The sequence below is a fragment of the Ovis aries genome, chromosome 1 (assembly GCF_016772045.2).
Source record: "Ovis aries strain OAR_USU_Benz2616 breed Rambouillet chromosome 1, ARS-UI_Ramb_v3.0, whole genome shotgun sequence".
In the NCBI taxonomy this organism is placed as follows: domain Eukaryota; kingdom Metazoa; phylum Chordata; class Mammalia; order Artiodactyla; family Bovidae; genus Ovis; species Ovis aries.
In genome coordinates this window covers 119,569,485-119,594,955 of record NC_056054.1, presented here as the reverse complement: position 1 = coordinate 119,594,955, position 25,471 = coordinate 119,569,485, and the positions used below count along the sequence as shown (strand labels likewise).

The window sequence follows — 25,471 nt, the reverse complement described above, 5'->3', positions numbered from 1 at the left end:
CTTAGTTTGGATTTCAAAGTTTGTTATAAAAACCAGGTATTCTAAAAAGACTACTTCTGTAACCATTATAGAAATTCACAGTAGAGAGTTTTGACCCATTTAGTCAAAACCTTTATGGGCACTGGAAACTTGGTAACCTTATAGCAATAGAACAATGATCCCCTGAATATACTGCAAAAAATATCTTTCTCTATAAGCCTTTGAAATGTATGGAGGGCTTTTCCTCCAGCTGAAACCTCTCTTATTGTATATATATATAGGTGATACAAAGTGTCAGTCGCTCAATTGTGTCTGACTCTTTGTGATCCCATGGACTGTAGCCTCTGTCCTTTGGATTCTCCAGGCGAGAACACTGGAGTGGGTAGCCATTCCCTTCTTCTTCTTCTTTTTTTTTTTTTTTTTTAGCCATTCGCTTCTCATGGGATCTTTCTGACCTAGGGATCGAACTTGGGTCTCTGGCATCACAGGCAGATTCTTTACTGTCTGAGCCACCAGTTATACAGCAGAAATAATTCACACTCTCATTTAAAATAGTTTAGTGACAAGACAGAAAGGCAACATTTCTGGTCCAAAATACTACATAGCTAATTCTACTAAGACAGTCAACTCCCAACTATCTTGGCAACACTCATTTTGAATTATGAATATCTCACTCCTTTGATTTATCTCCTTTATAAATCACCTTTTGGATAGAACATTGTCTATTAGCACTTACATAAGGGGTTAGTCAGTGAAAAGAAAGAATATTTCTTTTTAAACTCCATTTTCTTACTGGTGAGCAAACTGTATCAGAAAGTTTAACAGAGGAGAAATGTTGGATAAAGATAAAATGAGACTCTGAGAATACTTGAACTGGGGGCAGGAGAAGGGGACGACAGAGGATGAGATGGCTGGATGGCATCACCGACTCGATGGACATGAGTCTGAGTGAACTCTGGGAGCTGGTGACGGACAGGGAGGCCTGGCGTACTGCGGTTCATAGGGTCGCAAAGAGTCGGACACGACTGAGTGACTGAACTGAACTCCAACTGATCTATATTCTAATCTTTCCCACAGAATAGCTACCAGCTGCGTGTGTAATTTAAATGAATTCAAAGCGGATAAACTAGAAATGTCATTCCTTAGCACCACTAGCTGCCTCTCAAGTACTCAGGAGGCACGTGTGGAGAGTGACTATCCTACTGGACAGCACAGACACAAAATCATAGAAGGCTTCACTGACAGCTCCGAATATACCGTCTCATAGAAGCAGAGCAGAAGTAGACCATCACACGTAAAGGCTTTCATTGTCTAAACAGCAGCAGATGCCTCAGTTAATATACTGCTAAGTCGCTTCAGTCGTGTCCAACTCTGTGCGACTCCATAGACGGGGGCCCACTGTCTCTGGGATTCTCCAGGCAAGAACACTGGAGTGGGTTGCCATTGCTTTCTCTGAGTTAATATACTAATTTTCACTAATTTGATATCAGATGGTTTAGTGCTTCCGTAATACACAACCACCTTGGGTTCTCCCTCACAGGGTAAATGTTTGAACAGTTAACTCATACATAATCTGAACTAAATAATATCACTTTGATTTTTTTATTTTAAAAGCAGAGAAAAAGAGGAATGAAGACTGAGATTAGGAAATAATGAATGTATCACATGTGAGGGATGGTGTATAGAATATGGCATGCCTTCTAATTATGTAATAACATCTACAGCAATCCTTTAATTAACAAATTATGTAGTTAGAAAATACTGTTTAAAACACCTAATAACGTGTATATTTACTCAGAGAACAGGAATTTGTCTGTTTCAACTAATAACTTGAATGTCTAACTTACCCTCTGAGTGAATGTATATAAACTGCATACAAAGCAATGTTTAAAACAACCACAATTGAGGTATCTGACATAAAACACGTTGATCTTCCCATCCTGCATCAGTAATGTGCGCCTTAATACACACAGTCAAGGTCTGTGAAACGCTGCCACTGCTAAGTCAAAGTCATTTGAAAAATAAGGAAGCGACGTGTCAAATAACAGGATAAAACCGCAAGCAGAACACAGATCACAGGGAAGCTCCTTTATCAAAACAAGAGAGAGGGGCTTTCCTGCTAGCGCAGTGGCTAAGAATCTGCCTTGGAATACAGGGGATGTGGGTGTGATCCCTAACTGGGCAACGAGGGCCCATACGCTGCGGAGTAGCGGAGCCCGCGCATCACAGTGAGAGCCCACACGCCTGTGGAAGGTCCTGCATGAGGTGTCGACGGTCTGTGTGCCACAGTTAAGGCCCCACACAGCCAAATACATAAATACTAAAAAAAAGGCAAGAGAGAGAGAAAGAGAAAAAGAGAGAGAAGCAACCCTGCCAGTGTGTTGGGTCAAATTGCCACAGAAGGGCGAACCACTATTTGGTATAAAAGTTAAAGGTTTTTAAAAGCCTTAACAGTCTTGCCATATCACTCGGACAACAATCTCCTAGGAAACGAAGAGTATGCTATGCTGATAGCTTAAGAGCTGAAGCACTGCTAAACCTGCCAACCTGATACTTATTTAAGCTTATTAATTTATTTCTACCAATCTAGTTCTATATTATCTTAGCTTTCTTTTAAAAAGCCAGTCAGATGGTTTAGATAGTTCCAAAGTACTAAAAACTTTGTGAATTACAATTTGTTTCCTCATAACTGAGACTCTTCACAAATATGCATTTTCTCTAAAATTATTATATCTATTGAAAAACATTTTATGTTCTCAATATATAATGTTTCTTTGAGCTAAAATAAATTACCAAAGAAATATAAGGAACAAAACAGGGATGTCATTCTTGATTTTTTATCTACCAGAGTAGGTGGTATGTTACAACACTTTCAACATAAAATAATTTGGATAATACTTTAGTGCTGGCTTAAATTTCAAACAGTAATTATATTCTCTGGGGGAAAAAACCATCAGGCTTTTCCTGATTCTACTGAAATACCCAATCTAATCTATACTTCAGTAATTTTATTTCACCTAATGATCTTGCTATGGCCAGTGTGTTCTCTTGGCCGAACTCTACTAGCCTTTGCTGTTCTGTACTCCAAGGCCAAATCTGCCTGTTACTCCAGGTGTTTCTTGACTTCCTACTTTTGTATTCCAACAACACAAGAGAAGATTCTACACATGGACATCACCAGATGGTCAACACCAAAATCAGACTGATTATATTCTTTGCAGCCAAAGATGAAGAAGCTCGATACAGTCAGCAAAAACAAGACTGGGAGCTGACTGTAGCTGAGATCATGAACTCCTTATTGCCAAATAAAGATTTAAATTGAAGAAAGTAGAGAAAACTACTAGACCATTCAGGTATGACCTAATTGAAATCCCTTATAACTATACACTGGAAGTGAGAAATAGATTTAAGGGATTCGATCTGATAGACAGAGTGCCTGATGCCATGGACGGAGATTTGTGACACTGTACAGGAGATAGGGATCAAGACCGTCCACAAGAAAAAGAAATGCAAAAAAGCAAAATGGCTGTCTGAGGGGGCCTTACAAATAGCTGTGAAAAGAAGGGAAGTGAAAAGCAAAGGGGAAAAGGAAAGATATACCCATTTGAATGCAGAGTTCCAAAGAATAGCAAGGAGAGCCAAGAAAGCCTTTCTCAGTGATCAGTGCAAAGAAATAGAGGAAAACAATAGAATGGGAAAGAATAGAGATCTCTTCAAGAAAATTAGAGATACCAAGGGAACATTTCATGCAAAGATGGGCTCGATAAAGGACAGAAATGGTATGGCCCTAACAGAAGCAGAAGATATTAAGAAGAGGTGGCAAGAATACACGGAAGAACTGTACAAAAAAGATCTTCACGACCCAAATAATCAGGATGATGTGATCACTCACCTAGAGCCAGCCATCCTGGAATGTGAAGTCAAGTGGGCCTTAGGAAGTATCACTACGAACAAAGCTAGTGGAGGTGATGGAATTCCAGTTGAGCTGTTTCAAATCCTAAATGATGATGCTGTGAAAGTGCTGCACTCAATATGCCAGCAAATTTGGAAAACTCAGCAATGGCCACAGGACTGGAAAAGGTCCGTTTTCATTGCAATTCCAAAGAAAGGCATTGCAAAAGAATGCTCAAACTATCGCACAACTGCACTCATCTCATATGCTAGTAAAGGAATGGCTCAAAATTCTCCAAGCCAGGCTTCAGCAGTTTGTGAAACGTGAACTTCCAGATGTTCAAGCTGGTTTTAGAAAAAGCAGAGGAACCAGAGATCAAGTTGCCAACATCCGCTGGATCATCGAAAAAGCAAGAGAGTTCCAGAAAACATCTATTTCTGCTTTATTGACTATGCCAAGGCCTTTGACTGCATGGATCACAATAAACTGGAAAATTCTGAAAGAGACGGGAATACCAGACCACCTGAACTGTCTCTTGAGAAACCTGTATGCAGGTCAGGAAGCAACAGTTAGAACTGGACATGGAACAACAGACTGGTTTCAAATAGGAAAAGGAGTACGTCGAGGCTGTATATTGTCACCCTGCTTATTTAACTTATATGCAGAGTACATCATGAGAAACGTTGGGCTGAAGGAAGCACAAGCTGGAGTCAAGATTGCCGGGAGAAATATCAATAACCTCAGATATGCAGATGACACCACCCTTATGGCAGAAAGTAAAGAAGAACTAAAGAGCCTCTTATGAAAGTGAAAGAGGAGAGTGAAAAAGTTGGCTTAAAGCTCAACATTCAGAAAACAAAGATCATGGCATCTGGTCCCATCACTTCATGGGAAATGGATGGGGAAACAGTAGAAACAGTGGATGGTGACTGCAGCCATGAAATTAAAAGACGCTTACTTCTTGGAAGGAAAAGTTATGACCAACCTAGACAGCATATTCAAAAGCAGAGACATTACTTTGCCAACAAAGGTCCATTTAGTCAAGGCTATGGTTTTTCCAGTGGCCATGTATGGATGTGAGAGTTGGACTGTGAAGAAAGCTGAGCACCGAAGAATTGATGCTTTTGAACTATGGTGTTGGAGAAGACTCTTGAGAGTCCCTTGGACTGCAAGGAGATCCAACCAGTCCATCCTAAAGGAGATCAGTCCTGGGTGTTCATTGGTAGGACTGATGTTGAAGCTGAAACTCTAATACTTTGGCCCTCTGATGCGAAGAGCTGATTTATTTGGAAAAGACCCTGATGCTGGGAAAGATTGAGGGCAGGAGAAGGGGATGAAGAGGATGAGATGGTTGGATGGCATCATCGACTCAATGGACACGGCTTTGAGTGGACTGTGGAAGTTGGTGATGGACAGGGAGGCCTGTGTGCTGTGATTCATGGGGTTCCAAAGAGTTGGACACGACTGAGCGACTGAACTGAATAATCTTGCATTACTTTACATAAATGTCATTCAGTTTAATTATTTTCCTGCTTTATCTGTGACACGTTAATCTAAGAGTAAGTCAAAAGGAATGGTTAGAACAACAAGCTATATACCTAGAGCTTTAAAGGTTTAAACCATTAAATTCATTCCACTTTAAAAACCCTCTGTTAGGTGACATTTTAAAACTTATTTTGGATTTTGATTAATTTGGATTTTTCATCTTCAACAGATTCCTATTTAATCAGCCTCAGCTTGGTATTACTGTGTATTTGTGTGTGTATGTGTTTCCATTACTGCTTTCTTTTGCCCACAAACTATTTTAAACAAGTCTTTCAAATATTTCCCCTTTCAGCTACTATAAAAGGAATAAAGTAATCTTTATTCCTCTCATTCTTTCTTATATCCAACACGAAGAGCTAGAACCAAACGTTTCTCAAACCACACAGCCCTCAGTACATTACAGTTATTTCATTCCCCAACATAATCTCAAATTCTCACCATTTATCGGTATAATTCTAATTTCAGAGGCCTGTGTTCTGAGAGAAATGTTAACAATTTTAGCATAACAGTAAATTATATATTTATACATGAATAAAAATGATGAAAGTCTAAACTTATAAATGTAGGAAATGGCTAAGAAAAATTTACAGTCCAAAATTAAAAACAAACCTGAGAAATATACTGCTCCTTAGAAGGGTCTTTGGACATGGAATGCAAATATTTGGACCTGGCCAAGGAAGGAAGCCTAAGTTAAAGGTAGGTTCATCCTACCTGAGTGAATCCAAGTTTGATACGTCTTTGTTTGAAGGTCTTGGCAAACTGCTCAAGCTCCTCAAGGTCACTGGGCTCCTCCAAGCTGGGAGTATCAATCCGCTTTGGTGTTGCCTGGCTCTGTGGAAGTGTCTGAATTGGGGTTGCTGCTATTGTGCGTGTTGGGGTTGCTGGCTGTTAGAGAAGGAACAGAAGAAGAAGAACAAACGTATGCTAAGAGATTTAAGTTCATATCTGGAATGCTGCAAGCAAACAATTTACAGGAACAGCTATATTCAAGAACTATGAAGACCATGTAACAGTGTGGCAGGCACAACGTAACCCCAGTGAGAAAAGCAGAGTGTGACGCTAGATACACTACAGTTACAGTCAGGGTCAAACACGCACATCTGCGGAAAAGGCCTGAATATGCAAAAATGAAGTCCATTATCCTGGAGTTTTCAAATGGTCTGAATACACACATCTCATGTCATTTAAGAAATCAGTCTTTATTTTTAAGAACATGTATCACAAATATGTCACTTAAACTATAAGTTTCAACAGCAGGAACCATCCCTGTCTTATCACTATCATATCTCCTACTTGTAATAGAATATTATAAAAAATAAGATTATTAAAAACTATTTTAAGGGGGAAAAACAAATCACCTATAGTTTAAGTAACTTAATAGCTTCATTTCTGACTATTTGTTCAAGTTTTCTTCCATAGAGCTTCATTTTTACGCTGTTAAATTATCCATAACCTTTAGAAGTTTTCCTCCTCCCATACATCTACTGATCCATTGTTAACCTTAACTGTAATTATAGTAACAAAATTTTATACTCTGCTCTTCTCTCTTAACACTAGGTTTCAATGTTTTCTACTATGTTGTTTCAGTCATCATAATTGTCAAAGCTGGGCTGAAAGGTAATAAAATCATAATAATTTATGTAACCATTTCTTTATCGTTAGATATTTTTCATTTGTTTTTACTAACACAGATGATGCCACAAAGAAACACTGTGCATACAGTCATTTTTTCCACCTAATTAGTTCTTTGAGATAAATTCACAAAGGATTTTTCTGTAACTGGATAAAGAGTATACCATACACAATTTCGTGGCTTCTGGCACACATCATAATGCTGGTTCTCAGTATACAATGTTTTCCACATGATTTGTGTTAGCAGTTTTAAAAAATGTTTTACTAATTCAGGAATAAACTGCACTTTGCTAATGCCTTAATTCTTATTTCTTATTACTTAAAGCCAAAATTTTCCCATGTGTTAATTATTCCCTGTACTTTCTTTCATGTGAATTAACTTTACATCCACAATCCATTTATATATTAATGGTATCCTTATTCTCAAAGAGCTCATCAAATGTTATAGATTAAGCCTTTGTCTGTTGTATTAATACAAATGCTTTTCCCACTCTGCTTTTCTCCTTTTAGTTTTCAGTGTATGTAAGTTTTGAATTATCATTTGGGTGAACTATTTTTTCTTCCTCAGTATCTGCTGTTGCTTCAAATCTGAGAAAGCTTTGACTTATTTCTGGCTAAAAATATCCTGCTTCTTTTATGTCTTTAAAAATGTTTAATTATTTAAATCCATCTAAAGTTTATTTGGGGACATAAGGGTATAATCTATCTTTTTTGACTCACAGGCTCCGAGTAGAACCCTCCTTCTGAGTCCTCACTAGTGACGGGTGCTGCCCTGACTGCATCATAACTGCATGTTAACCTCTCTGTGAACAGAAGCTCAGGTGAGAGATTACAGGACAGGATTACAGATGGAGTCTCTGGTTGTGTACTTTTTTCCTTATAATTTTAATGCATCGCATACCCCTAAATTTTACCTCATTAGTAATATGTTCTCTCCAACTGAACTAACTGCCCCTGAAAACCACATAATAGGAATTGTGCATGCCTACACTTGGGGTAAGCGCCTCTCTATCATCCCTCTTCAATGAAGACAACAAAATTAATCTCTCTGGCATGCTGACACTGAGAAAATTTTAACCTGACCACCTGGAGGAACCCAAAACTTTACCAACCAAGTTAGAGTCCTATGTGGTTATAACTTCCCAGTGAAACTGGTTGATGGTTAGAGATGTGTCTCAACTATCAGACAGTTGCTTTATTTCCAGGCTTGAAGTAGCCCCATTCTCAAATAATAAAGGACTAAAAATAGCTTGGGTACCTTTTGGTGGAGTGGTTACAGATAAGTTACCCCAACTCCAGAAACCTCAGGCTGGACTGGGCCAGATCTAGAAATAGTAGAGTAAAATTCAGTGAGCAGGAGTCAGGATGAAGCTGTCAGCCCTGCCACCGTTCACAAAGCTCACAGGTCAGAAAGGAACTGCTGTATAGGTTTTCTTTTCAACCTCACTTTCATAATTCCGCTTATTCATAATTAAACACACCATTTAAAAGTGTACAGTTGGATGGGTTTTGACAACTATATTTAGTCATAAAACTCTTATAAGCGATTGAGATGCAGAAAATTTCCAACACCCTCAAAAGTTTCCTGGGCCCTTTGTGGTCAATCCTCACCCCTAGCCCCCATCCCCTGGCAACCACTGATTTGATTTCTGTCCCTATAGCTTTGTTGTCGAATGCCATATAAATTGAATCATGCAGTACACAGTTTTTTATGTTTGTCTTCTTTCACCTGGCATAATGCTTTTGAAATTCATATATGATGTTGAATGTATCGTAAGTACATTTGTTTCTGTGGCTGAGTAGCAATCCATTGTATAGATATGTCAAAATTTATGTTATCTATTTATCAGCTGATGGATGTTTAGGCTGTTCATAAAAGCTCTATGAGCATTCATATACAGGCCTTTGTGTGAGCAAATGCACTCATTTCTGAGAGTACAGCTGCTGAGTCATAAGGTGTATTTAACTTGATAAGAAACCACCAAGTTCTTCTCTAAAGGGCCTGCATCAATCTGCAACCCCAGTGGCAACGTTTAAGAGCTGGGTTTGCTTTATATTCTCATCAACACTTGGTATTATCATAGTCTTTAATTTTGCCCGTTCTACTGGGTATGTAGTGATATTTCATTTTCATTTTCCTCATGACTAATAATTTTGAGCATCTTTTCATACACTTATTGGGTATTTAACATGCCTTCTTTGGTAAAATATCTTCAAATATTTTGCACACACCCCCTTGAAAAAACAAACAGGTTGTCTTATTGTGTATGAGTTCTTTATTTAATCTGGATATAAGCCTTTTATATATATATAAGTGTGTGTGTGTGTGTGTGTATATATATGTTTCAAGAATATTTTCTTCCAGTCTGCGGCTTTTCATTCTCTCAACAGAAGCTTTTAATTTTAATGAAATTAAATTTATTACTTTTTTTCTTTTATGGTTAGTGCTTTTTGTGTCCCACTCAAGAAATTACCTTATCCAGGGACACAAAGATTTTCCTTTAAGTTTTTTTCTAGAAATTTAGGTCTGCAACCCATTTCAAATTAATCTTTGTATATCACTGTGAAGGAGAAGAGGGTGACAGAGGATGAGATGGTGGGATGACATTACTGCTTCAGTGGATGTGAACCTGGGCAAACTTCGGGAGATAGTGAGGGACAGGGAGGCCTGGAGTGCTGCCATCGATGGGTTCCCAAAGAGTCGAACGTGACTGAGCAACAACAATAATATCGTTGTGAAATAAGGAGTGAGGTTCTTTTTTTTCCTGCCGATGGATAGCCAGTTGGTTCTTGATAATGCAGGTCTATTGGACTTCTGCTCTATTCTATTCACATGCCATTATCACACTGTCTTTCTTACCATAGTTGTGTAATAATTCTGAACAACGAGTAATCCTTTAACTTTCTCACTTTTCAAAATTGTTTGGCTATTCCATGACCTCTTCAATTCTGTACAAATGTTAGAAACACCATGCATATTTCTTCAAACAAAGCTTATTTGGCATTGTATTGAATTTATAGATCAATTTGGAGAGATCTTATTTTACCAATCGAGGTCTTCATGAACACATTACATCTCTCCATTTACTTAGGTCTTCTTCAATTTCACTCAGCAAGATTTTGTAGTCTTCAATGTATAGGTCTTATAAACATTTTGTTAAATTTATTCACTGCAAATATTTTTCTTAATTTCAATTTCCAAATGATTTTTATTAATATAAAGATTTTTGTCTGTTGACTTTGTATCTTGCTTGCTAAGTTACTAAGTAACTTTGTATCATACTTGCTAAGTTCATTTACTAATTCCAGCAATATTTTTGTAGATTCCTCTGAATTTTCTGCATAGACAATCATGTTGTCTGCCAAAGGAGACCCTTCCTTTCTAACTTACATGTTCTTTATTTTTCTTATCTTACTACATTGCTAGGCTCTTCAGTACAATGCTGAATAGAAGTGCTAACAGTGTATAACTGTTCAATCTTTATAATGGTTTTTTTTTGGTAGATGCCTTATAGCAGGTTGAGAAAGTTACTTTCTGTTCTTAGAAGAGTTTTTTTTTTTTTAAATCATAAACAGTTGTTGAATTTGGTCAAATCTAGTAATTTGTTAGTATCAAGTGATAACTTCCATAGTTATGAACAAAGAGAATCAGAGATGGAAGGGGAATTGAGGATCAGCTAGTTCAATTACCTACTTTACAGATAGGGAAATGGAAGTACAGAAAGGAGAAATGATATGCTCAAAGTCACAGCTAGGAAAGAAACAGAACTAGGTCTAAAGCCTTAACCTCTTAACCTCTAGATGCCTAGACTTGTACTTTTTCTATAGTTAAACTCTGGAAGAAATTAGCTAAAGCAACACATCAAAGTTGAGATAGGGAATAAAACACAGAGATAAGAGTTTCTTCACAGTTTCTGAGAAAGAGCAAAGAACAATGACGGTTTTAACTGAGGCACTAGGTGTCTAGTTCAAGTGGTAATCTCTACTGTCATATGTCAGGGGGGAGGGTGGGCAAAGAGCCAGAATGCATTACTCATTCAGTGGTAACATAGCTATTCTTTATGAACATGTAAGAAAATAGGGACTCGTTGAAGGTTTTCAAAGACTACATCAATTTGGCAACATTGTTTTCTATGAAGCTGATAAACCTAGCTTTGAAATTTTGGTGAGTTTTTAAAAACTATTCCAATTATCTTTATTAGGGAGTTGAATTAGACAGAGCCCCAAAGTATCTCAAGACAACAGGATAAAAGAAAGCAACCCTCATGGAAGAAAACTGACCTGGGAGGTGAGGGCGATGCTTGGCTGAGACTGTAGGAGGTTGGCTTGGCTTTGCTGAGGTAGTTGTGTTAGAAGATTTTGCGCTTGCAGGAGACCTACAAAACACAAACATGTTATGTCTAACATTAAAGATTACCTTGAACATATGGCATAAGAAGATGAAGTGAAAATTTTTAACTGATATCCTGATAGTCCTACTGGTCTTAAAACTCTTAAGGTCTTATTTGCCTACAGTCTTATTAAATACAATTTGGGCAAGAAGAAATGGAAAAATGTAAAACTGGTATATGTCTTTGGTGTAACCTAACCTCTCTGGTTGATCAATTTTTTTATTTTAGGAAGGAATGGATGAAAGCGAAGAAGTATTTTAAATGGAGCAGCTTGAAACTCCAAAAACCAAACCAAAACAAAACAAAACCCACAAAGCTCTACTTCTTAACCAAAAAGCAATTAGAAACTGCTAGTATATGCTAGACCAGAGAACTGTCTAGTTCATGAAAGGGGCAGGCTATATTAATCATTTAAAACTGGAATAGGTATGTGTACAACAAAAGATTTTTGAATGATTAAGCAAAAAGGCTAAAAAACAAATAATGAGGAAGCAGTAATGCACTAATATTCCTTGGGTTGAAGCCTTGATACTCTAATACTGTGTATATTGATTCCATTAACCAGCCCAACAAACATGATTGCACTTTATACAGAAATAACACAACATTTAGCACTGAAAGGCCTTGAAGATTTTTTTAATAACTCCCCAAATTTCTACAGTTTCTACCATGATACCCTCTTTTTCTTAAACTTTAAAAGAAAACCAATGATTGTTAGAAGCATATATTTTCAATGCTCAAATCCTCAGCCCACATTCTTTGAACACATTCCCATGAAAAACTATCAACACACTAGAAGCAACTTATCCAATATACGTTCAGCAGCTGAAGAATTTAACTGAGACTTTTGGTCAAACTCACAGTACTCCTTACTGAGTAAGCATATGAAAGGCAGGGAATGATGACCTTCAATAATGAGGTATGCATGACAAAGTTTCTCCAACATGAATATTGAGCTTAAATTAAAAAAAAAAACAAAACCCACTGTTTTAATGGACAGCTTCCGGGCCAAAATACAATAGTTAGCATCTGTGTGGACAAGTGGACAGCCTTGGTGTGCCAATAAGCTCTAGGAGGTGCTCACCCTGCTGGCCCTGGGGCGTCTGTGAGATGATGAACTGCGCTGGTTGCAGGTTGGCTGTTGGATGGACCAGTACAAACTGTTGCAGGTTGAGATTCTGCTGTTGCAGTTGTTGCAGTTGTTGCAGATCCTAAAAAAGTAGGATTACAACATGGATTGGAGATTCTGAAATAAAAGTGTGCTTAATCTTAAGTTTCCCAGATGATGAGTTCTGTCATCCAAATAAAAAGAGAGTCAATATTTGACATTATTATAAACTCCTAACAAGGATGTGCTCTGGATATGTTCCAAGGCGTGCAAAGGAACCTGGAGCTGCGACACGGACATGCTGTTTCTATGAGCATATATTGTGTCATGACTTACGCAAAATCTAATTTTCAATAGTTAAATGCTTATGGTGGTATCTAACATGTAGAGAACAACATGAGCTTTAAAAATCAAGTGAGAAAAGAATATGTTGCTTTTTTAAGTGACTGAATTTCCTCTTGTAGAGCAAAAATTAAGTGTTATGTCTGAACCTGTATCAATAAATTAAAAGACCTATGAAATTTGGCACCAGCCTAACTCAACCGAGAAAACAGTGCATAAATTTTTAAAAAAGCTATCCATATAAAAATCTGATCTGTAACATATTAAACTTGCTTATATTGGCTTATTATTTCGTAAATTTTTAATGTCCTTGCATGTATGTTATCTTATTAGAATAATGTCAAGATAGAGTCTCACAACTTAGGCATGAAAAACATTTATTTGGTAATGAAAAAAATGGGCAAAATAAAAACAATGACTATTACATAATAGTCATAAACAGTCTGACATCTATTCTGTACTTATAGTTTATTGGCTTTTTTAATGTTTAGTCAAATTCTGGCTATAATTTAAGCCCATTTCTGAGTTTTTTCTGGGGGTATAAAACAATTATTTGCATTGGACTCATAATAACTCTTCATCATTTCACTGATGTGATTACTTCTACTTTTTTCCTCTCCTTGAGATAAAGGTTTCCATTTACTTTACTCCTTGGTAGAACTGTCTATGCCTCTCTAAATAAATTTTTATTATCTCTGGATACTCTGCCCTAAAATGCAAAAATTAAAGCCAAACAACACTCTAATGCAGTTCCGCACAAAGCCAATCACTCCGTAGCAGAGAGATGGTTCCCAGTTCCTCTTACAGGCGGGTGGCAACACCCACTGCAGAGCATGTGAAAGAACGCGTGCCTGCTGTAATTAGCTAATTAAATATAGCGATCCTCTGCTCCAGAAATACGCCAGCTAATTATTCAAGAGCTGCCACCTAATATAAACAGTTATTCAAATAATCGGTTATGTGTTTATAATACCAACTCAAATAAGCAAACAAATGTATTATTTCTAGTTCAGTAGTAAAGAAGGCTTCATCACTCACGTCACTGATTTAGAGCTTCTCAGGCCTTTAAGTGCCCACGCTAACAATCAGAAGTGAACTTAAGACCACAGAAACTCTGCCATCCTGTTCCTCCCTTCCCGCCCCAGCGATGGGAGTTACTCACTCACCTGTGCGATCTGTATGGGCTGAGACAAGGGGATCTGCGTCATGGGTGTGGCGGCGGAGGCGGAGATGGTGGCCCCAGCAGCACTGTGCTGCTGGCTGGCGGAATGCTGCTGCACGGCGGCCGCCAGCAGCTGCGCCTGTGCCTGAGCCTGCTGTAGTAGTAGCTGCTGCTGGGCTGGGGTCAGAGTCAGCTGAACAAGATCAGGACAAGCAGTTGGAAAGGGTTAAAGGAGATGCGCCCCTAATGCAAGGCAACTGCTCTGAAGTAAGTAACTCAAGTGGTATTAAACCATAGCTACCCAACTTCATATGGCAAGTATGAGGCTAAAATGTCCATCAGTGATCAAGCTACCATTACTTGCAGACCATTTACATTAAAATAGTGGTCCTCACTCTGGACTTAATCATTCAAGCTTGTCCAGGCCCAAGGGTTCAGGCAAAAAAGTAATTAACTAGTAAGCAACAAAGAAAAGAATCAATACTGACAGGAAATGAAAAGAAATTTACACCCAACAGAACAGCAAGTGATTAGTGAGATGAATAAGGAACAAGGATGCTGGATCTGACCAGGAAAGAACTGATAAGGCCCAGCTTCTTCTAATTAGCATGAATCCCTGCCATATTCCATCACTTTCATTATATTCTAAGATATGATTAAAGAATATGAGGTCCATTTGTTTCTTTTCCAAGTCTCCCTACAGCCTCCTCCCCAAGGATCTTTTCTGTTACTGAAAGCATGGCATCTCTGCAACTTTACATCCTCTTTCCAATATATTATCTCTGTGAAACAGGTGGTGACAGCCACTCTCTTTAGATGCAAACAGAGCCCCATGCCCAAGTTTGACAGAAGCTCCAGCCACATGAACCTGGATTCCCAAGTGTCTCTTACTATTGTAAACACTAGGCACGCAAACGAAACCCAAACAAGAAAACAGGAAATGTATTTGAAGATTTACACTTGCTTTCAAAAGGCAGCTTTTTTCAAACACACTCAAAGTGTTAAGTATGTTCTACCTTCTTTTTGGTGACATGTTCTGATCAAATCAAGAAGGAATACTCTGAAGAGCAAGGATGTCATTTAGTGGCATAATCCTTCTTCAAAAAAGGTCCAGTACAATTTGTGTATTAGAGACAGAATCAAAATTACATCATTCAAAATCCCAATACCCATCAAGACAGATGTTTATAAATATTTTATATAATATGTAAACATATATTAATTTCTATTGATGGGATTTTGTAAAACAATTCTGCAACTATTCTTAAAAGAGCCTTCCGCTGCCAAAACACACTTAACTGAAATGAAGGAAATAAAATATTTTGTAGGTTGATGTGATATGAACTGAATAACAAACAATTCTTCCTTACCACTCCTCTTGACTCCCCCACAAAAGATAATTTAATACACAAATTTTCAACATTGAAAATATTTTTAATGGGGCCTCAGAGAAAAGACATCTGAAAAGTTAAAAGCTTAATATACTTGCACAGGTCAATTTACTATCAATATTGAAAGAGACACGTGTACCCCAATGTTCACTGTAGCACTGTTTACAATAACCAGGACATGAAGCAACCTAGATGTCCGTCGGCAGACGAATGGATAAGAAAGCTGCGGTACCTATACACAATGGAATATTACTCAGCTATTAGAAACAATGCATTCGAATCAGTTCTAATGAGGTGGATGAAACTGGAGCCTATTATACAGAGTGAAGTAAGTCAGAAAGAAAAGCACCAATACAGTATATTAATGCACATATATGGAATTTAGAAAGATGGTAACGATGACCCTATATGCGAGACAGCAAAAGAGACACAGATGTAAAGAACAGACTTTTGGATTCTGTGGGAGAAGACGAGGGTGGGATGATTTGAGAGAATAGCATTGAAACATGTATATTATCAAATGTGAAACAGATCTCCAGTTCAGGTTTGATGCATGAGACAGGGTGCTCAGGGCTGGTGCACTGGGATGACCCTGAGGGATGGGATGGAGAGGGAGGTGGGAGGGAGGGTCAGGATGGGGAACACGTGTATACCTGTGGTGGATTCACATGACTGTATGGCAAAAACCACCACAATATTGTAAAGTAATTAGCCTCCAATTAAAATTAAAAAAAAAAACTTTACTACCAAAAAAACCCAGATGACATTTATTGAACACTATGACACGCCAGACACTGTTCTATGAATTTCATCTACATCACTACTCTTAATCTCTAAAACAATACTGTGAGCTAAGTATTGTTAACATCTCTGTTTAAGTGAAGGAAGCCTGAGGCACAGAGAGATGAGGCACAGTACACTGAAGAGCCAGGACATGACTGCAGAGGGCTCATTTTAGAACACTGCGTGTGTGTGCTCGGTCACTCAGTCGTGCCCGACTCTTTGTGACCCCACAGACTGCAGCCTGCCAGGCTCCTCTGTCCACGGAATTTTCCAGGCAAGAATACTAGAACAAGTTGCAATTTCCTACTCTAGGGGATCTTCTTGACCCAGAGATCAAACCTGTGTCTCTTGCATTAGTGGGTGGATTCTTTACCACTGAGCCACTTGGGAAGCCCCTTAGAACACTACACAGTAATTTTAAATGTTTTTCTTTTATAGGTACTAATCCACTTTTAACTTCTACTCTACAGTGATGTTATAACTCCAAACTGACAACAACTGATACAATTTCATCACTGTAACTATTTCAACCACGGGAACATGATTTCACTGCATGATGAAGCAACAGTTGAAACACTGGTTTAAAAAAGTTCTTAAGTTTACCCAGAGCCTATCTGCCATAGTAAGAAAAAATACACTGAAAACTCATGACAAGGATAGCTCTTTTTTCAGAGCTGTTTACAATGATTCCTTTAAAGACATATGCCAGGCATAGCCATGTATCTGCTACAGTCAACAGATCTAGTCAGATACTGGCCAATGGCAGTTTTGACACAGAGAAAGCTTATTACAAATCTCTCAGTGAAAACTTACCCCAGTTATCTGTCCTCCAGCCAGCATAAGCTGGGTCTGGGGGATGGCTGCCTGCACTGAAGGCTGCTGGGAAGGCTGGCTTGGCTGCTGTGAATCCCCCGATTCTTCATTAGGTTTAGACTGAGGGGTGGGGGGAGAAAAAAAGATTTAATAATTGATTTTTTAAAAGTACTAATTTCATATTTTAAGATTTACAACACAGAGTTATCTACTCATGAGTTTTCCAACTTCACATTTCCTTTCTTATATCTTTGTATTTTCCTAATTTTATGTATTAAGTTTTCAGACTTCTTATTCTAAAACTAGCAAAGCTGCTTAGTTTTTCTTAATTTTAAAATTTTTCAATAATTCTTAATTTTTAAGAAGAAAAAGTAATTTGGTCTTCTGCTAGTTGACAGAATTTTTCATAAACACAAATCTTTAACTCTGGAAATAAAGAGTAAGCGAAGAACATATTTTCAACCTATGTTTACACTAGACAGACCCTCCATCTCAACATTTGGACATGTCTTTGGTGGTCAGTGTAAAACCTCCCTATATACCATCTCAGAAATTGATTATTTGACCCACGGAACTTTTCCACTAATGTTTTAAAGAACTATAAATTTAGCATTCCCCCATCAAGTAACACACAAGCTTAGAGGGAAATGCTGCAGCCAAGAGGGAAAGAGAATATGATCCTGAAAGGGGCACTGAGAGAAAATTTTATGGTAATTAAAACCGGTTATACAGAGCATTAAAATTCTGCCTAGATTTGCATATTTCCCACCACCTGTTTTGGGGACTGCAGCAAGGCTAATTAACATAAAGGCTCTGATTAATTCTGCCAGTCATTGAGAGATAATTACAGTGCAAGACTGTAAACATTCCACAGTGGAGATACAGCCTGTTTGCCAACATCTCTCTAAGGGATAACAGTTTACCATGGCAACCAAGGCAATTTTCCACCTCCTCTCCCTCAAAAAGGAAGGTCACATTATCTCCTTTTCATTTCTCTTCTCGTCTCCATGTGTTACTAGGTCCGTACTTCACTTGGTTTCAGGGAATGCTCAGTCCAAGGTCTTTAGTCATTAGCAACCCTGAAATCAGCCTTCCAGAATACTCTTTTTCTCTCTTGACTGTTAGTTACCTAAACACTATAATGAAAGGAAGCAGCAGGTTGACTGAAGTATTATGGAGTAATGCGTAAAAAGTAAACTTTGCATGTTATGCTGAATGGTTCATAGAAACAAAGCACCTAGATTTAAGTTTTGTTTTTAAATTTGACTGTATGAAGCTCATTAATGTTTATAAGTAGGCTTAATTGCAATTCTAAGACTCATGACACGGCAGAACAGAGAAGAACCTTGTCAATCTTCTAAACTCGTCCACTTAAATATATGCAATTGCCCCTTGGTATCTACAGAGAATATGTCCCAGGACCACCTCCACCCCTCAACCCCCTGCCCCAGACACCAAACTCTGCAGATGCTGAAGTCCTTCACAGCCAGCTCTCTGTACCCAGATGTGGAACCGGGGGTGGGCAGGGCTGACTGTATAAGAAAAAATGAGCCCCAGGAGGAAGTGACTTGCCAAAATTCACACAGCTCATGAGTGGCAGAATGGGAATTCAAATCTAAGACTTAGGTCTCTCATTTTATCGTTCTTCCCTCTAATATAATGTTTTCCTAACATATGAAAAATCATAAATGGCTGTACAACTTAGAAACGTTTTTACTGAACTTCCAAATAAAACCTTGAAAGCAGACTTTCCTTGTTCACCTTTGGACATTCACAGAGATGTAATACAAAATGGATTTTTATTAATGACAATGATTATCATTATTTGAATTTTCAGGAGATTGAGTAAGAAAAAAAGTAATACTTCTAAGTATTTTCGTTATAAAATTATTGCATATTCATTACAGAAAAGTAGAAAAATATGGTAAAAATGAATAGAAAAACTGACCCATAGTCCCACGTCCCCGCTCACCTGTACACTTAGAGACTGAGCGGCAGCCTGTAAGCTTGTCCCAGCGAGCTGGACCTATAAAAGCAAAGTAACTGGGGAGATTCTGATCGCATGCTGTTGGCATCCATCACTAGAGCCTGTCACCAACAAGTCTCTACAGATGCGTGCTCTGTTTAGAGCCAGGCACATGAAGAGGTTTACCTTAAGGAGCTGAAACTTCATGGAAAAGCTCACAGTACCTTCACCTCCCAGCAGAAAGTGCTGTTAAAATTTCTTTTCTGAAGATGTTTTCCCACACTAAACCTGCATCAGCAGGCATGCCACACTTGTATTCGACATTCCTTACATTACATTGTTTGTACTCACAGGATACTGAGTTTCTAAACCCTTAACTCGTCTTCCACATTGTGTTAAAGAACACAGAAGCAGGCTACTTATAGACATTATCTTTACCCTTAGAAACAATCAGAATTATCTACTCATTTTAATTTCAAAGTTTCATGTATATAAAAGTAAAAATCTTATACACACACATACACACCTACATAGTCAAGTCCTTAAAATATTTATTGTCATAATTCAAAAATCCTGGCTGAAATAAAGAATCTGTCCTATAAAGCACATATAAAAGTCTGTCTGAACAGTTAATACTAACACTTCACACATTCAAAAAGTTCAAACCATGGTTATATTAAAATAAGGGTCATCCTGTGGCAACCATGATGATAATAACCGATTCAGGCAACCGTCACTAATGGATGTTCTAACTAATGGGTGAAATTTAAGGAGCAACATGATATTTACACATTCTCTCCCTATCTCTCCATAGATATTTATTAATTACACAGGGTAAAATAGTGGGAAAATCAGGAAGACAAGTGATCACAGTTAAAGCCACCAGTAATGATACATGTTCCTTCTACTATGATGCACTTAGAAGAATACAATATTATTTACAGTGTATTTGCCTCTAGTTCTAATTGTGATGAAACATCAGTCAAATCTAAATTGATCAACACTATATAAAACAACTGGATTGTTATATAAACTAGGTTTGAATAAATGGAAACCTACTCTAGAATGGCAGCAGTGGGAATTAAAAGTAGGAAACATGAAAAGTATCGCAAAAGTACTACACTTTTGGAAACTGACTGGATATAAATGAAGAAAAAAAAAAGTTATGGATTATTCCAGGGTTCAAATTTGGAAGACTGAAAAAATTTATCATTAACAGGATAATTCCATTTTGGATTTAGCACACAGCATCAAGACTTCCTGAACTTAAAGTTTCTTTGTGATTTTATTTCAATCATGATGTTTCCAGTTAAAAATCTGTTGAGGAACACAAGTCTTACAGTATCTCCTTATTAACTATGAGGAAGAAAATTACCTTTATAGTAGACAAATTTGAGACACTACCTTAATCAAATGATCAAATTCAGTACAGAATAATGGGACAAGTTGACATGTATGCTGCTGCTGCTGCTAAGTCGCTTCAGTCGTGTCTGACTCTGTGCGACCCCACAGACAGCAGCCCACCAGGCTCCTCTGTCCCTGGGATTCTCCAGGCAAGAACACTGGAGTGGGTTGCCATTTCCTTCTCCAGTGCATGCATGCCTGCTAAGTCGCTTCAGTCGTGTCTGACTCTATGTGACCTTACGGACAGCAGCCCACCAGGCTCCTCCGTCCACAGGATTCTCTAGGCAAGAACATTGGAGTGGGTTGCCATTTCCTTCTCCAAGTTGACATGTATATACATACACAAAATGTATGTGCACAAACACAAACACATAAAGCATATATGCTAGCTGGTAACAATTAGTGATACCAGATGAAGAGCTTTTGGCTGAAAACTGTTCTATTGTTATTCAATTTTTCATAGACTTTAAAGGTTTCAAAATAGAAGTTGAAAACAAAAAGTGAGAGCATCCCTTTACAACTCCATTTAGCTAGCTCCCAATATCCTTTGGGCTTCCCTGGTGGCTCAGATGGTAAAGTAACTGCCTGAAATGCTGGAGACCTGAGTTCATCCCCTGGGTTGAGAAGATCCCCTGGAACAGACATGGAACAATGGACTAGTTCAAAAGAGGAAAAGGAGCACGTTAAGGCTATATACTGTCACCCTGCTTATTTAACTTATATGCAGAGTACATCACGCAAAATGCCGGGCTGGATGAAGCACAGATGGAATCAAGATTGCTGGGAGAAATATCAACAACCTCAGATATGCAGATGATAGCACTCTAACGGCAGAAGGCAAAGAGGAACTAAAAAAGAACCTCTTGATGAAGGTGAAAGAGGAGAGTGAAAAACTTGGCTTAAAACTCAACATTCAGAAAATGAAGACCATGGCATCTAGCCCCATCACGTCATGGCAAATAGATGGGGGAAAAGTGTTAACAGTGACAGACTTTATTTTCTGGGGCTCCAAAATCACTGTGAATGGTGACTGCAGCCATGAAATTAAAAGATGCTTGCTCCTTGGAATGCTGAAGCTCCAATATTTTGGCCACCTGGAAAAAGAGTTTGGTGAAGAGCTGACTCACTGGAAAAGACCCTGATGCTGGGGAAGATGATATCACTGACTCAATGGACATGAGTCTGAGCGAATTCTAGGAGATAGTGAAGGACAGGGAAGCCTGGTGTGCTATAGTTCCTGGAGTTACAGGAGTCAGACATGACTTAGCGACCAAACAACAACATCCTACTTGGCTTAAAAATCACCCTATGAAAAAATCTTAAAATATGTGAGATGAGCTCATCATTTCTTCCTCTGTACTCCTAAGTTTTGCCATCCATTCATTCATTTGTTCAACAAATAATTATTGAGCATCTATTATTTTATGTCCATATGTGCTTTTCATTGAACCTCCACCACTAGTACCATCTGGCACTACCAAAACCACTACTGCTGACCTGCATAATTTGTACACTAAACTGGTCCTAGGGTTTATGTGAAGTAAAGACCAACAAGTTGTGCAAAGTGAAGCTTTAACACGTAACTGTGAGCATAAATCAAGCAGCTGAGACACATTCCTAATCTGTCTCCCAAATGCTTTCACTGTTTATTTACTTTCAATTTTCAACCAGCTCCCATATCCCTCAACTCCTGGAGAGTCAATATTTGTTTTTATATTCCTCTTCTGTTTACATTAATGATAACATATGGATGATAGATTTAGAACCTGCTTTAGACTTAGGAGAAATTCACGTAATATAAGAGTGATAAAGTTGAACTCCAAACCAGGATGTTCACAGTCAAGCAAAACCTCTAAGTGGTTGCCCAAATGTAAATGGTCTGAAATTGCTTTAAAGAAGGAATACGAGCTGTGAACTCAAAGCCTTACACAGCAGGTCTCAGGCAATGGGTGTTAAATCATTTTGGATGACTTTGTAATTTACTATTCAATACTTTCAGTGATTTACCACAGACCACACTCACAAAACAGTAACCCAGTTGTAAATGTATCTGTTCAAACAAGGAACTCTTTTTCATACAGCTGTGGGGTCAACAGCTATATAACTAAGTTAAAGGATTCCCTAGTAACCATTCAGAATGACACGGTTAGATGCTGGTAATACCAGGTTTAAATCAACTTTAAAAGCCCCGCATTCTGAAATAACTTTACTAAGCCCTGGCATTCCATGTCTCCATTTTTCACTCTCACTCATAGCTGAGCAGAACAACCTACCTGATGGAGATGTCCAAGGAAAGCCTGGGCCTGGGCTGTTGAGATGGCTCCTCCAACGGGCACAGGCTGCTTCTGAAAGTCCAGACCATTGGCTTGTGTGCCTAGAAAGCAAGCAAAATAACACAACTATTGAAAACACAAAAACTGAACTAAGCACCAGACTGTTCTTAAACAGGTGCATTTATTTTGTACAAGCACCTATTTTGTACAAGCATTTTTCTAAGTACCTCCAAGGAGGAAAAGAGATTCAAAAGGATGAAGAAAATACAGTAAAATGATTTCTCTTCTAAAGACAGGACCGCAAGACACATACATGAATGCAGATAAAGCTTAAGAAACAAAAATATGAATAATAAATTATAAAATCATGTTAGTTCAAAAGTGAAAGCAGCAATTAGAGCAACTGGGGTCAGAATAAGCATGAAACCTAAGGTGGCTTGAAGAAAAGATTATCATTATTATGCTGTTGTAAAGACTGGTAGAGACAGAGCTCTTATGTGAGTACCAAGGCTGTCTTCTAGTCTCTCCTTTCTCGATACATGGCTTGGACAGAAGAAATTAACAGGTGACTTTGCCAAGATTGAGATGAGTTTACTCTTAAAATGCCTTAATGAATGACAGTAAAAGCAATCACTTAGATAAACAAAATCATTTCATTAAAGTACAGGTCGCTTCATACACCCAGTTAGCAGGGGCTCTGCTGTCACTATCGTTCTCCACCTGTTAGGTCACAGTGCCTTTAACCACTTACACTGCATCTAATGTGGGAATCAGACTAATTTATGGAAAGACATAGCCCCCCACTACCCAGAAATACATTCTAAGAGATATACTACATTGTTTCCAAATCACTGTGTCTAGATACTATTTAGGAATAACCAGAATATTTTGTAGGGCATAAAATATAATGGACTATGGGGACCTGCAAGAACCATGGAGTCACTTGAACACGGCAGTGAGTTTCCGTTCCCTACCACCGGAGCATCTCAATGTCTCTTCCTCAGCCTCGTGTATGCTGACAGAACAGACCAGTTAGAAAAGAACAAGCTAGAAACTTCAGGTGGTATTTCTAAAAGGGGGCTAACTTCTGCCATTATATATCCTAGCTGAGCAAATGCATCATTTTAATAGAATTAATTAGGTAGATCACATGACCTATAAGACCTATTTAAGGTTTGAGATAATTATTTAAAAAGTGCACATGTATTTCACCTCCTTGAAAAATCTCATAGTCATTGTTCTTGTATGGTTTTTCCTAAAGTTTCTCATAGATAGGAAATATAGAACTTCTTACATATATGTAATTAATGAAACTAAGAGTACATGCTTGCATCAAGTAGTGTGAGACACTAGTGGAAATAAAATTTATTTTAACTTCCATAAGCCACATACAGAAGGTTCACTATTTAAAGCTGCACATTTTTGTCAATGGCTGCATCTGCATCTTGACGCAGGAAGTCACTACTTATGTCAAGACTGTAAGACTGTGTACCACTAGAGAAACGAGCTCAAGATACACTGAAGTGAAGTCGCTCAGTCGTGTCCGACTCTGCCAGCCCACGGACTGCAGCCTACCAGGCTCCTCTGTCCATGGGACTTTCCAGGCAATAGTACGGGAGTGGGTTGCCATTTCCTTCTCCAGGGGATCTTCCTGACCCAGGGATCAAACCTGGGTCTCCCGCATTGTAGACAGACGGTTTACTATCTGAGCCACCAAGGAAGCCTCAAGATACATAAATATAAATATATATATAAATAAATCAACAAGGCTAAAAGAAGATAAGATTTTGAAAAACAGAGGTAAGCACTTAGAGATTAACACATCACCAGTTGAAGAAGTCTTTCAGAAACAAATATTTCACTCTCATGGAGACCATGAGACCACTCTCTGTTCGTCTCCAAGGCAAACCATTCAATATCACAGTTATCCAAGTCTATGCCCCAACTAGTAATGCTGAAGAAGCTGAAGTTGAACGGTTCTATGAAGACCTACAAGACTTTTCAGAACTAACACCAAAAAGATATCCTTTTCATTATAGGGGACTGGAATGCAAAAGTAGGAAGTCAAGAAACACCTGGAGTAACAGGCAAATTTGGCCTTGGAATGCGGAATGAAGCAGGGCAAAGACTAATAGAGTTTTGCCAAGAAAATGCACTGGTCATAGCAAACACCCTCTTCCAACAACACAAGAGAAGACTCTACACATGGACATCACCAGATGGTCAACACCAAAATCAGATTGATTATATTCTTTGCAGCCAAAGATGGAGAAGCTCTATACAGTCAGCAAAAACAAGACTAGGAGCTGACTGTGGCTCAGATCATGAACTCCTTATTACCAAATTCAGACTCAAATTGAAGACAGTAGGGAAAACCGCTAGACCATTCAGGTATGACCTAAATCAAGTCCCTTATGATTATACAGTGGAAGTGAGAAATAGATTTAAGGGCCTAGATCTGATAGACAGAGTGCCTGACGAACTATGGAATGAGGTTCGTGACACTGCACAGGAGATAGGGATCAAGACCATCCCCATGGAAAAGAAATGCAAAAAAGCAAAATGGCTGTCTGGGGAGGCCTTACAAATAGCTGTGAAAAGAAGAGAAGCGAAAAGCAAAGGAGAAAAGGAAAGATATAAGCATCTGAATGCAGAGTTCCAAAGAATAGCAAGAAGAGATAAGAAAGCCTTCCTCAGCGATCAATGCAAAGAAATAGAGGAAAACAATAGAATGGGAAAGAATAGAGATCTCTTAAAGAAAATTAGAGATACCAAGGGAACATTTCATGC

At 38.3% G+C, this 25,471-nt stretch overlaps 1 protein-coding gene across 10 annotated transcripts in view; it reads right to left on the bottom strand.

Moving 5' to 3' along the window:
* Positions 1-25,471, bottom strand: part of POU2F1 (POU class 2 homeobox 1) — a 206,520-nt gene that overhangs the window by 40,011 nt on the left and 141,038 nt on the right. For all 10 annotated transcript variants that reach the window (XM_060403567.1, XM_060403574.1, XM_060403572.1 and 7 more), the window contains 7 exons: positions 22,682-22,782; positions 19,011-19,064; positions 17,039-17,158; positions 14,056-14,244; positions 12,524-12,650; positions 11,330-11,424; positions 6,128-6,301 (listed from right to left, as the gene is read on the bottom strand). In XM_060403567.1, the coding sequence (XP_060259550.1) occupies positions 6,128-6,301; positions 11,330-11,424; positions 12,524-12,650; positions 14,056-14,244; positions 17,039-17,158; positions 19,011-19,064; positions 22,682-22,782 (860 nt within the window). The remainder of the gene's footprint in view (positions 1-6,127; positions 6,302-11,329; positions 11,425-12,523; positions 12,651-14,055; positions 14,245-17,038; positions 17,159-19,010; positions 19,065-22,681; positions 22,783-25,471) is intronic.